Source organism: Manis pentadactyla, chromosome 1 (assembly GCF_030020395.1).
Source record: "Manis pentadactyla isolate mManPen7 chromosome 1, mManPen7.hap1, whole genome shotgun sequence".
NCBI lineage: Eukaryota > Metazoa > Chordata > Mammalia > Pholidota > Manidae > Manis > Manis pentadactyla.
Window position 1 is genome coordinate 73087905 of NC_080019.1, and position 13410 is coordinate 73101314.

Here is a 13410-nt window from a genome sequence, read left to right on the forward strand (position 1 = left end):
GTGCTTCCTCCACGGGCTTTTCCTGCCCTTGGGCCTTGGCTCACCAGCCCTGTACCTGGGTTGCTGTATTTGAGGTCTGCCTGCCATTCATACCTACAAACTTCCTTTGGCCTAGTTTTACTGAATCGCAGCCATTAGTCACGTGATATCCCCCTGGTGGGCAGGGTGACTGGCTTTCATCCATAAATGAGTCAGGCTGGGGTAGAATTAGAGACATTAAAGTAAGCATTGCCTACTTTCCCTGAGAGCTTCTCAGCTGGCCTCAGGGCTCCCAGAATTACACCTACCATCTACTGTGGGGTAGAGAGCTGCCCAAGCAAGTCACCTGCTTCTCCCAGCCCCACACTTCCGTCCTAACTGCTCTCGGACAGCCCTCAGTGCTGCACAGGCAACATCCTGACAGCTCCTGAGAACAAGAGGTCCCCGTGGGCAGGGCCGCACCTCATTCATCCTCTCTGTTCCTGGCACAGGGCCTTGCACACCACGGCCTTCATTGAGGATCTGCTGAGCTGCACTGAACAGCATGGCAAACACAGAATCCCATCTGTTCACTAATGGCATACAGGGGACGTCTGATTGCTTTCTGGGGTGCTGGTGGTAACTTCTGTCTCTTTTGGTCTCCTTGGAATAGAGTCAAATTTGGCTTCTAATTCACAGCCCTTATAAAGCCTGCTTTCCTTTACACTTGCCGCCAATGGGAAAACTAGAGCAGGAGCTCTAAAGCAGGTACAGAATTCATTTCCAGGGTAAAGCAAGTCAAGGCAGGGAAATAAAGGTGCTGGAGTAAACCTCAAAACTTTCTCTGCTCATTTCCTTTGTCTACCACTGGACAATGGAAAGTGATAACATGAAAATTAAATTGCTCCAAGGGAACTTGTCAGCTTCAATAAGTATCTGATGGATATAGAGACTCCTTTATCATCCGTAGCCTGCCAGAGTACCTTGCAGGAGGCTTGGGGGATCCCCAAAGTTCTGAGAATGAGGTTTTCTTCCCTGAAAATCACCTACTTTTTACTGGCAAATTCTTTCAAAGCGTTAGACCCACTCCTTCACTTCTGTGTAAAACTGATTTGGTTAATTTAAGTGAGGGGATGATTAAGAAGTCCTCTTTTTCTCCCTCTTGGTATTATTGAATCATAGAGCCAAGAAGACTGCTAACTTTGAAGTACGCTGAGTAGGGCTTTCTGCTGATCGTGGTGTTACTGATTCAAATAGTCAAAAGTCTTTAGGATCATTTTTAGAGCAATGGTAGGAGCAGGGCTGAAATGGAAATCATTCTGAGATAATGAACACTTCTGCTTAGAAATGATCACAGGCTGAGTCATGCGGGGTGGGTGCTGTGCCTGGGAGTGAGCCCTTAGCTCCACAGGGTTAGTGCTCAGCGGACAGCCCGTACCTGGACCCAGGGCTTGTAGCTGTTGAGGAATGCTTGCCTGCGTTTGTGTCGATTTGACAAAGAACAAATGCTTTTTGTTTTCTGTTTTCATTTCACCCCTGGAACACGGACATTTAAAACAGCTTAATTAAGGACTGCGGAGTTGTTGTTCATTTTGGAGACAAAGACCACTGGCGAGTTGAAGGGAGGCTCTAAGTTAGCAATTTGCTGCCCTTGGCAAATGGAGGGCTGCTTTTTGTGCATGTGTCGTAGGCGGGTGCACACTACAGCCCATGGGCCAAATCTGTCCAGCTGCTCATTTTTGTATGGCCTATGGACTCAGTCAGGTTTTTCCATTTTTAAATGGTTGAAAATAAAAATCAAAAGAGTAATAAAATTTCATGACATGTGAAAATAATATGAATTAAAATTGCTTGCTACTTTTAGCATTCATAAAGTCTTTTTGGAACATAGCTGTATCCACTTGTTTGCATATTGTCTGTGACTGGTTTCATGTTATAATGGCAGAGTTAATACTTGAAACAGAGACCACATGGCCTGCAAAACCTCAAATATTTACTATTTGGTTCTTTATAGATAAAGCTTGCTGACCTCTGCCATATGTATAGACATGGAAGACTGCTTCCCTCCAGCATCCCTCTGCCCGGAGTGTCCATGTCCACAAGGTACAGCCCATGCTCCATACAGAGAAGTGCAGTCTAAACCCTGCTCAGTGGGATGACCGAGCACATTCAAGAAAGTGACAATGAAATGAGATAACCCCTGCAATCACATTTGTGTTATTTAGATGAATTTGGGCCTTTGTCAGATTTATAGCATTTGATTAAACCAGCTTTTAGTATTCTCTAAGATAGGAGACCAACTAGTTGGTTGCTTTGTTCCATTAGGGCAACTCATTGTGTACTCGATTTTTCCTCTCAACTTGTTCCTCTTCCCACTTGGCATTGAGAGCTTTCAGCCCACCTATTTTCCAACTCCAGAGAAGAAGCTGGTCATCCTCTTGGAAATACAATCAATGCTTTGGCCTGGGGCCAAACTGGTCAGCTGTTGCTCTGGGGTCTGAGCCTGTATCTGCTGCTGCTGACATCTGGGTGAGAGGCCATAGGGTGTGTGGGCCGCCTGGAGTTTGGGTCTCCGAATGCCAGCGTATGGAGCCTGAAAACGCTGGGCTGGTTCATGACATTCTTCTCTTGTGGTTGGAATATCTGGCGGAGGATGAGTTACATTACTCACCACTCACGTGGCTGTTCCCCGAAACTTCTGCGACTTTTATATGACTATCCCTTCTTGTTCTCACCTAGGGTGATGAGTAGGGCACTGGGAACATGATAAATGCCCACTGACCTAGTAGCATCACTTCAACTGCCTCATCTTTGGTGCTGACATGCAGAGCGTGACCTCCCCTGACGGGAGTGGATGGAAAAGGGCCCTGAATTGCTGCCCGCATTGTTTCTCTACATGAGTCCAGTCACACATGATTCAACTCTGTGGCTCTTGCCAAGAGCCGTTTTTACCTGCTCCTGCCCCATAAAACCCTGCAAAAGTATAGAGATTTCACTCACCCCAAACAGCTCCCTCAGTCGTGAGTAAAGGATGCAGCCGTCAGAGACAGCCAGAGGATGTGAGGAACACCTCCCCACCCCAGCCAAACCGAAAGACTGAGCAAAGTGCTCTCATGAACAAGTGACTTAAATACTTTAAATCAAAATCCAATTCAAAAAGAATTGGTTTTAGACATATCAAGTATTCACATTACTGCCACAATTTGGGGAGAATTCTGTTAGCTCCTAAATGCCCAACCTGAGACTCTCTTTTTATTTAACTGAGGGGATTGGGAGGACTAAGCAATCCTACAGATTTTCTCCTTGTTGGTGTGCAGACACAGCCTGAGAGAAAAGGGCTCTTTTTTGGTTGGGAGAATTCACAGAAATGTCTACTTCCATCCAATGAATATAAAACCCCAAACTTCTGTCAGTGGTTTTCCCTAAAAATGGGAAAAATAAGAGCACTGGTTGAGTTGCAAATGTGTCCTCCTTCCTCTGTCTCCCCCTTGCTCTGTGTCTGTCCTCTGTATACTTCCTACGCTCGTCTGGTTCCCACCTGCAACCAGCCAGTCCTCTGGGGAAAGTGCCCATCTTACTCAGCTTCTTTCCTTTCCCACAGCTGCTGGTCAAGGGCTCACCACACAGTAGATCCTCAGCAATGCCTGACAGCTGCACCAGTCTGTACACACGGAGAATCAGGGTGGCGGGCACTGGACCAGGTGGAAGGCGTCTGGTCCGGTCTACACCTCTGAATGACTCTGAGCAGGATGCTGAAGGTCTGAGTCTCAGTTTACTCATAATGAAAATGTGTCTGACAACAGATGTCCCAACTCCCCCACAGAATTACTGTGAGGCTCAAAGGTGGGAACACATGCAAAAAACACATTGCGCAATGGAAAAAGTTGCATAAGGTCCTATTCTTGAATCAGAAGGTTGCAAAGGCCTGTCATGGATCCTCACAGGGTGGAGGTCAGACTAGAGGACACTGGCAGTGGTGCCCCCTTTTTTAAGTGCTCCCTGTTTTGAGGACACAGTGAGTAGAATGAGCCAATTCTCAACTTTCCTTTGACCAGCATGCCCCTGAGACTAGCGGCAAACAAGCCAATATGGGACGGGCTGTGGGAGAGTGGGAAGATGGGGACAGATAGTACATACTGAGGACAAAGCTTGAGACATTCAAAACAAAGACTTTCTCAGAGCCTCGAGGAAGTCCTACAATGGCCCTAATTCTTGCCTACTATTCTCTTGGCCACAAAAGATCATAGATCAGTTACTATAGCAACAATTCTCCACAAGAGATGTTCATGTTAGGACAGAGATGGAAAAGATTTCCTTATAAAAAAAAAGAAGAAAGAAAAAAATTAGGTTTTTGGATATATTTGCCCTCCACCCAAAGCATTGCTCCTTTTGTGAGAAGAAGCTGTTATCACAAATACGATTCCAATTCCTAGAAGCTAAATCTCCAGACTTTCATTTTAGACTTGGTGCAGTTCACGCTTGCTCTAGTACATCTGAGAGGAATGTGTTTTCTGAAGAGGCAGAACAGTGTGAAATAGGGGTCAAGGGGCCATAAGACAGGTGGGGGAGAGCCAGCCTCAGGCCCCCTCTGGCCTGGAGGAGCCCAGCCGCCCCCGTCTGCAGACTTGTGCCGGCCATGAAGCCCCGCTGGGCCATCTCATCAGCCCTTCCTTTGGACCCCTGGCTTCAAGCTGTCACCACCGTCCCCTGGGGCAGTGCCTGTGTGGGAGGGCCTCCTGGTCCCTGTGGGGTCGTGTGGTGGGAGTGCCCAGTAGGGCAGCTACGTGGGTCTCAAGGCAGGCGGGCTCTCAGCTTTGGCTTGGGACCAGGCCCTGCTGAGGCTAAGGACCTATTCTTGGTATTGGACTTTTCATCTAAGCTTGATATGGCCTCCAAAAGGACAAAGGAAGAGGCTCTCTGAACTGGGAGAAAGTATGTATGTGTGCGTGCGTGCATACGTGGGCAAATCTTTCCCTGTAAATTGAATTCTGCCTCAACAAAGAGTTTACTTTACAGTGTTAAGGGCTAAGACCTTTGGTGTGTGCAGTCTGGCTACCTTGCCTGTATGAAGCCACCTGGACAGTCAGGCGAGAAGAACCTGCTGGTCTGTGTGGGGAGGACTAAGTCAGGGTCACACAGCAAGTTGGAACCCAGGGCCCTGGGAATGTGGAGCAGAGGCGTGGTGAGTGACGTAAAGGCAGACCTTCTCCTTTGCAAAGAGCAGAAGAGCAGAGGCAAGACTGCAGCTTGGCCGGCAGGATGCTGGGTGAGTCCAGGGCAGGAGAAGTGGGGGCTACAGGACAAAGTCGCCCTAATGTCCCCACTGATGATGGTGCTGGGCTTCTTGAACCACCCCAGAGCTGGGACACAGGGTGCCCCAAGGTGCAGAGGGTGGTTCCTGGAGACTGGGGAAGGTCTGCCCAGACCGGTCATAGAAATCAGAGGCGACATGTGATAGACTCAGGCATATATCGGGGTGGGCTTACAAAAGGGACCTGTGGGCGGGCACAGACAGCCGGGCACTAGTAGGAAAGGGTGGAGTCGTCCCACTCCAGCTGGGCTTGCCTGGCTGCACTCTGCCCATGTCTGCCCCTGCCCATCCCCTCCTCCTCTTCGTCCTCTTCGCTGTCGTCTGAGTCACTGCTGCTGGTACTGATGTCCTCCTCCATGTCCTCGTCCTCTTCCTCAGTCTCGTCTTCCCCACGCCCTGGCGCTCCATGTTTCTGGATGTCAGGGGGAGAAGCGCTCGTCAGGGGCTAGGCAAAGGCCACCTTGGAACTTACGTTTATCCCACCACTAAGGAAACATTTCGGGTCCCTTGGAACTCCTTTCCCTTAATGCTCAACCCTTGGGCCTGGAGACAGGCTTACTGGAAGGCAGGGCCTAGTGAAAGGCAAAGCAGAGGGTAAGGACAAAGGGCAGCGAGTTCCAGGACATGGGTTCAAGGTAAGTTGTATGTACTAAACATTGGGCATTTAAGCCAATCCCTTCCACCATTTGATAAGCCTTTTGGCCTATGGTTTTGTTTTCCGGCATTTCTGGTTTCTATGCCTTAGGTGCTTGCTTCTCAGTGAGAGAATGGCATCAAGCTTACACCTCTTCTGCAGCTGAGAATATGATGTTTCTGGGAGTAGGGCTTCTAAATCAAGACTCAGGTGTGCTGCCCCTTGAAAATACTCCTCTGGGAAGGACAAAGTCCATGGTCCTTATTTACCATGCCTGTTCTCACCCTCTGAGCTTCAAACTCTACCCCACTCATTTCCAGTTCCACCCCCACCCTCCAGCTTTTTGTTGACTCCAGCCAAATCTTTCTTCTGCATCTATGTTTTGAGTGGATGAAGCAGCCATAAAACATATGTGCCTTGCTTGGCTGCATCTCCTGTCTGGAGCGGCTCATCTTCTGCTTTTGCTGCACCTCTCGCTGCCCCAAGGTCTCCGGTAGGCTAACCTACAGGAAATCTTCCCTGAGCGTCCCAGCCCCAGGGACCCTCCTGCTCTTGCTTCACTGACTGCTGGCCTCACCAGGTGAATCCTCGGACAGCACACTCTGGCCGGTTTCTCCAGGCACAGCAGCTTGTTTCCAACAAGCAAGACTCAGCAACCTGGGATAGAAATGCTGAGTTCCCAAAGTAGTGTGCTCACTTTACCGATGGCATGTGCTGGGGGAAGCTGAGCTGCGTGGGCACTCTGGCTTTCAAACTGGAGCATGAGGCCAGCTGAGGGGGAACCAGGGAGAGGCTGGATAATCTTTTCATTTCTCACTGACTCTTTCTGATCTTCCCCTGACTTCCTACTTCTGCCTCGACATGGGTAGGCCAAAGGCATGATGTGAGTGCCTCCCCCTAGATATTCAGATGCCCAGAGCAGGGGCCTTCAACACTCATGGGTAGATTCTGGGGGTTGCTGGGTAACTGGAAAGATATGAACTTTAGAATCTGGAGATCTTGTGTTTGACTATCAACACTTCCATTACTAGCTACACAAGTTTGAGCACTTCTGCTATTTGCCCTGAGTAGGTAGCCACCTTCGTAAAGAAGGATGATGCCATCTATACCACGGGTTGTCAGGAAGGTTACAGGAGGTGGTGCATACAGAACACCCTGTGCAGTGTCTATCCTGATGGGGGATCAACAAATGGCAGGTGTTACTGTTGTATTTTTGTCTTAACCTATTCTGAGCCTTTGAGTGAGCTTGGCAGGCAGGATGGAGCAAAGCCATCTTATTTACACTGTTAGTTAATCAAAAATTCAATACTGAGTCCCGCAATGTTAGTCAGTTCTGAGCTGAATACTATGGGGGAGGCAAGAGATAGACACCACATGGCTGCTTGCCTTGAGAAATGTCTGGTTCTGTTTGTAGGGTGAGAACAATTCACATGTTTTGAATCCGTGAGTGCAGTTGGTGGGAAAACCTGGTCCATTCAGGTTGAGAGGGCTACAGGGGCTCAGAGAAGGAAAGGTAAGTGGGCCTGGGCTGGCGGGGCAGGGCTTCTGGCACAGGAAGAGATGGAGCTGGATGGGAGGGAGGCTCCGTGCCCCAGGATCCCCCGCCCCTGCACAAGGATCACCTCCATGGGGTTGACTGTGATGGTGAGTGCGGAGTCGTCCCAATCCATCTCAGCCTCCTTGGCAGCCTCGGTCTCCTGGGTGAAGTGCTGGTGGGCGATCCGGACCCGGTACACGCCCATGGCCACAACAAACACTAGTATGCACACGGAGATGGCGACGGCCACTGCGGCGATGCTCGGGACCGCTGGAAGGAGGAAGCAATCCGTGACATGGTGAGCAAAGGACTCGCTCGCTTTTGGAAGGAACACGAATGATGCATCCACACGTAGATGAAAATCTGCCCTACCACTTCTCAGCTGTAGGGCTCTGGGTGAGCACCTTACCCTGGGCTTCATTTTTGCCACCTGTATAGTGGACTTAATAACCCCTACCCTAGGGGTAATTGTGAGCATAACCAAGATAATCTATGTGAATCTCCACATGGGCACACAGTCTACACTTAATAAATCCAAGTTCTCTTCTATTTCTTGCTTTTTCCTTAGTTCTAGGGCAGCTTCCACTGAGAACCAGGCACTGTGATTTTCAGCAGGGACAGACACAGGGCCCACCAGGCAGCAATACAATATGGCAAGTGCTGGAGCAGCGGTAAGGGCAGGGGACTTTTCCACGTGGTGTGCACAGGTATGTATGTGAATGTGCACAAGGGCCCCCGCAATGCCTCATATGGGATGTGGCTTTGTGTTGGGCCTAAAAGGACTTGCCAAATTTTACTCCAGCCCTTTGCACTAATGCCTGTTATGATCTATTGTGTGTCACTTCTTGTTTACCTGACTGGCTCCCTGTGAGTACCTTAGGGGCAGGGCCCACAGCTTCCCCCTGCCTGGTCATTCTGTCATGCCGGGTGCTCATGGCCACTGCTCCATGACTGCTGGGGGGACGGTCTTGAATCACTGTGACCATCTGGTATCCCGGGTTCCCTCCTCCCAGATAACCTACCTGAACTGCGCTGGATGCTACTCCGGGACTCAGGGTGGTGGACGGACTGGAGGAAGGGAGGCTGCACGATCAGATGGTTGACATGCTCCTCGTCTGGGACTCTGACCTCATGGAGGACACTGACCTGGGAAGAGCAGGGAGAGGTGCGGCTGACCTGGCGTGGCAGGGGCCCAAGTCAATGAGGGAACCAGAAGTCTGGGCGTCTGCACAACGGCAGGACTCACTCACCTCCAGGTTGAACTCATTGCTGGTGTAGCGCCCATTGAGTTCCGAGCACTTGATCCTGAACCGCCGGGCCTCCAGGGAAGCTGGGTGCCAGTTGCGGTAGCGGATGTGACGGAGCACCTGCTCGTAGCGGCTCATGGAGCCCACACCTGTGCCAAGAGACCACACCTGTCTTAAGGCAGAAGAGAAGGTGAGGGAAACAGGCTATGGCTGCTGGGGCTTGCGGGCCCCTGAATTAGTTCATGGTGAGAGCTTGAGATGGTCAGGGGTAGGCAATGTACAGGCACAGAAGTCCTAGGGAGCCAATTACGCTGATCCACAGGATTTCCAAGTAGATTGGGCTCTGACCAGAGAGTTTGGTCTCAATCTGCCACACGCTGCTGTATTATTTGCAGAGATCAAACATTACAAGAGAAGGCATTCCCCCTAGTTTCTACAGAGTGTTTCCCCAGGAGGGGGATGTGGGCCTGGTTCCCAAGATGCTGGGCAGCTCACCAAAGGAGGGGCTGGGAGTCCGTGTGCCCAGGCCAAGGGCTTGCACCCCCCAACCTCCACAGGCGATGGCCATCCCCCCTCCGAGGGGACCCCGCATGCGGCCTTACCATAGATGGAGTAGCCTGCAGTGGAGTTGGTGGCCTCCAGGTGCCGCTGGTGGAGCTCGCTGTGGTTGAGCTCCAGGCACTCTTGCCTGGGGTCCAAGTCCCCTCCAAGCACCAAAATGTCACAGAAATCTAAGTTGTGAAGCATTTCTTCTAAGACTGCTGATTTGGGGCCTATGGGAAGACAGACATGTGGGGACCGTGGGTGTGCCGGCGGCTCAGACAGCAGCCACTGAGCACCATCTTCCTCCCGTGTGCCGGCCCCTGGGGCAGGCTAGGCAGGGGAAGGGGCTGTGCTGCCCCAGATCCCACCTGCACTGCTCAGATGGGTGTTCAGCCAGGCCCGAGGGTGAAGAGCATGAATATGGTAGTCAAAAGATATTCTACTGGGAAGTTGTATAGTGTTAGAGAAACTGCCTACTCCTCAATTTTCTCATCTGTCAAGAGGCCAAGGGTCTTGAGGGGATGAAAAACAGTGTCTGACACTTAGCAGGGGCTCAGTAGGCAACAGTTCTCCTCTGGGGCCTGAGATAAGTACCCGCCATCATGCCCTCCCAGATTCCCCCAAGTGCCCATGGCGTGTGCATCCGTCGGCCCAGCAGACTCTGACGTTCTCAGGGCAGAAGCACCGTCTCTTTATGACTGCTCAGTATCTACCCCAGGGGCTGGTGTGGAGCAGCATTACTGCACATTGCTCAAAATGAGCTGTGTGGTTAATGTAATTAAATAATTAGGTATATTGGTTAGTCTATTGGTCAATCTAGCTGTCCTTGTCTGATTTTATGACCCCAAGTTTCCCCAAGGGATGTCTTGAGTATTTGAAAGCTGCATAGGTTGGCAGTTCTAACTGAAAAAAAATCTCACCTTATAATAAAAGTGACTGGGATTTATGAACTGCTTGCTGTGTGCCAGGCACTGTGCAAATAAAATCCTAACAATAGATATTAAAAGGGGGTATTATTACTTTCACCCCCATTTCACTGATGAGGAAATGGAAGGTCCAAGAGGTGGGGTGGATTGCCCAGGGTTGCACAGATAGCAGAAGAGCCAGGACACAAAGCATGACTTTCTGACTCCACGGTGTCTGAGGTCAGCCTCTGGGCCAGTAGTCTTCAAATGTTTTTGCTCTTACAGCCTTTTATTGTGAAATTTGTGAACTGAGTATATTTAAATAAATAAATTTATTTATTTATAAAGTGGACTAATATATTTTGTGCATTATAAAACATTTATGAAAATAGAAATTAAAAAGGATTCACTAAAGATGAGAAAATTATTTGAGATAATTATTTTATATTTTGATTTTGTAGTGATACCAAAAATATTTTTCTGCTCTCACTAGATATGTATCATAAATAATTTCATACGCTTAATTTTTAAGTGCTTGCGAGGCTCAATGGCTTCATGTATCATTGGCAAATCTAAAAGCACATTAATGTACACTTAAGGCCTATCATTAACGATAGTGTATTTCAATTTCAGGTGGAGTTCTCAGGGTTCTGGGTTTCTTGGCCAGCTTCCTGTCAGGTCAGGTTGTGCTGTCCTCTCCTATCTCCTAATGTGGCTGCCCGATGGCTCATGCCAGGGAGGGCCATGCTGTCACTGCCATTTTCTCACTGTCCTCTTGTGCTTGCCCAGGGTAGTATTTTCCATCTCTAGTTCTCTTTAGTTCCACTGTGCAGAAGGGACTGTGCTGGGCTCAGGGACTTAGAAGTGGATTAGCCGTGGTGCTTGAGGAGCTCCAGTCTGGCTTAACAAACAGGTAATCACCACAGTGGGCTAGCAAATGTGGTGCGTTAGAGGGAAGCACCAGCGGTGGGGGCGGTGTACGGAGCAGGAGGCCCTAACCCAGTCCAGGGGTCAGGATGGTGGTGGTAGGGAAACCTTTTGGAGGGGGTCTTAAAGGTAGAGATGTTTGCCAGCAATAGCGGGATGAGGGGGGAGCAATCTTCCAGGCAGAACATAGGGCCTCAGCAAAGGTGTGAACTAACACAGAGGTGTGAGAGAGAGGGGCGTGCATGAGGGACCCTCCTGTGTTTGGTATAAAGAATGGGTCAGTGGAAGCAGAAGATGATGCTGGAGCAGGTCACTGAGGCCTGGTGGCAAATGCCATTGGCCTGCATGTTTAAGGCATGCGTAATAACGATTATTCTAAGGACAATAAGAGCAAAGTTTAAGAAGTACTGATGATAACTCAGGCACTTGGCCGTGCTCTCTGCCTGCGCCTTTCACAGAGGGTGAGCTGTGGACCCAGGGAATTGCTTTTCCCTGCATTGCCTGCACACTGGTGTCAGGCCTGGCAGATCCAGGTGCTGTAAAGGCCTGCGACCACTGTGGTCACAGGCCCTTCCTTTTTCTGTCGCACCGAAGCTACAGGTGAGGGGGAGGGGCAGATCACATGGCCTACTGCAGCCTGAGGTGTAACTAGGAAAGCGATTGCCTTGTCAGGACAGGTGCTGAAACAGCATCTATTTCTGTAAGCTCAGGAGGGCTGCCTTTCGAGGCACCCCACTCACTAGGGACCAGGGTGGTTTAAGGCACTGGATAATTAGGTTTACTACAGAAGCAGCCCTTTAGGGATTCAGGCCCCTTGATGCCAGCAGGTCATTAGCAGTGGCTTTTTGGAGGGGAGAGGGGGAGTTGAAAGCATTCTCATGGAGGAGGTGGCAAAGCCAGTTGTCCAATGTGCATTTCCCCTGTGGATCTGGGCCCAAGTTCTCCTTCCTTCCTTTTTTAACCATGTCCACCCCATCCCCCAGCAAAATATATGGTAGATTTCAGTGCAACTGAAGTGTTTCTCTTTGGCAGATCATTCAAATTGCTTTCCTTTCACTGAACAGCCTTCCCAAAAATTAAACTGTTGGAAAGAACACTGGGAGTATTTCCTGAGAGCTTCAAGTAATACGGCTGAACAGGAGCTGCCTCTGTGTATATATGAAGATGCAGCTCTATTTTTTCTTTGTGCTTCTTCTGATTATCAAAACATTAACTGCTCACTACAGAACATTTTGCAGTTGCAGAAGAGTGAAGGGGCCTAGAAACAAACTGGCTCTTACCGTGCTTCTTAGAGAATGTCACTGTTAGCATTAGGTGTGTTTCCTTCTTGTGTTTTTCTATGTATTTCTTTTTATCTTTATATGGTTGACATCACTCTGCATGTAGATACTCTGTAATTTGCATCTTGCTTTTTTTCACTTACCATTTAGCATAAATGCCTTCTCTCCAACATCCTAGCATCCTAGCACTTATGTGGGTGCACCATAATTTTCTAAGCCATTCTTCTTTTATTTATCTGCCTTTTTTCCAGGTTTGTTTATTTTGCTATTATAAATACCCTGCCATGGGAACGATACTGTTGTCCTGAAGTACGATTTGAGTGGCTGGGAGGACTTAAGGCTCCCTGTTCCGCAAGCCAGCACGAGCTTGTACCTGTGGTCCTCAAGCCACCTGGGGCCTCGGCTTTGGCAAAGGTGCTCACGATCTTGATGTCGGGGAAGAGAATCACCCCTCTGGCACTTCCAAACTGGGCCGCCGGTCTCCAGAAGCGGTCGGTGCCACGGAGGGTGATCTGGGGCTCGATGGCCTGCAGCACCATCACGTAGGCATCCATGTCAGGGATGGTGATGCACACATCTTCCCCGAAGCACCTGGTAAAACAGCGGCAGTCACAGCGCTGAAGAGCATGTGATGAAGCCATCCATTACACAGCCGTGGCCAAGGACATATGCAGCCACCTCTAGTCCTTGGCCAGGCATCCTGCCTGCCTAAGAGTCTCTGAGGATGTCAACAGACATTCACACTTGAAGCCACACTGCAGTCCAAACTACTAACAATCTAGGGGCTTAAGAAGACTGAGTCCTAGGAGAAATGGGAATTTTCTATATCAGCAACTTGTAACCATTAAACCTTAAATTATCCTTTAACAAAGTAATCAATGGAAACATTAATTAAATAGCAACTGCTTGCTATGTGCATTAGGATTTAGTAAGCGAACTGTTGTCTAACTAGTTGGTTAAAGCCATCTTACTAAGTGAGACCTCAGGGCTAAACTCTCTTGCTGCATCTCATCTGTCATCTGTCCATGAGGATATCACACAAACGTGCAGGGGCCAGTTGTACCAGTG

General features: G+C 49.4%; 1 protein-coding gene across 1 annotated transcript in view; it reads right to left on the reverse strand.

Annotated features, from left to right (window-relative positions):
- Positions 1 to 5410: 5410 nt before the first annotated feature.
- Positions 5411 to 13410, reverse strand: part of CLSTN2 (calsyntenin 2) — a 556759-nt gene continuing 548759 nt past the window's right edge. The window contains exons 12-17 of the mRNA XM_036877289.2: positions 12716 to 12933; positions 9290 to 9460; positions 8691 to 8836; positions 8463 to 8586; positions 7526 to 7710; positions 5411 to 5681 (exon numbers count right to left, since the gene is read on the reverse strand). Coding sequence (XP_036733184.2) covers positions 5481 to 5681; positions 7526 to 7710; positions 8463 to 8586; positions 8691 to 8836; positions 9290 to 9460; positions 12716 to 12933 — 1045 coding nt within the window. The 3' untranslated portion in view covers positions 5411 to 5480. The remainder of the gene's footprint in view (positions 5682 to 7525; positions 7711 to 8462; positions 8587 to 8690; positions 8837 to 9289; positions 9461 to 12715; positions 12934 to 13410) is intronic.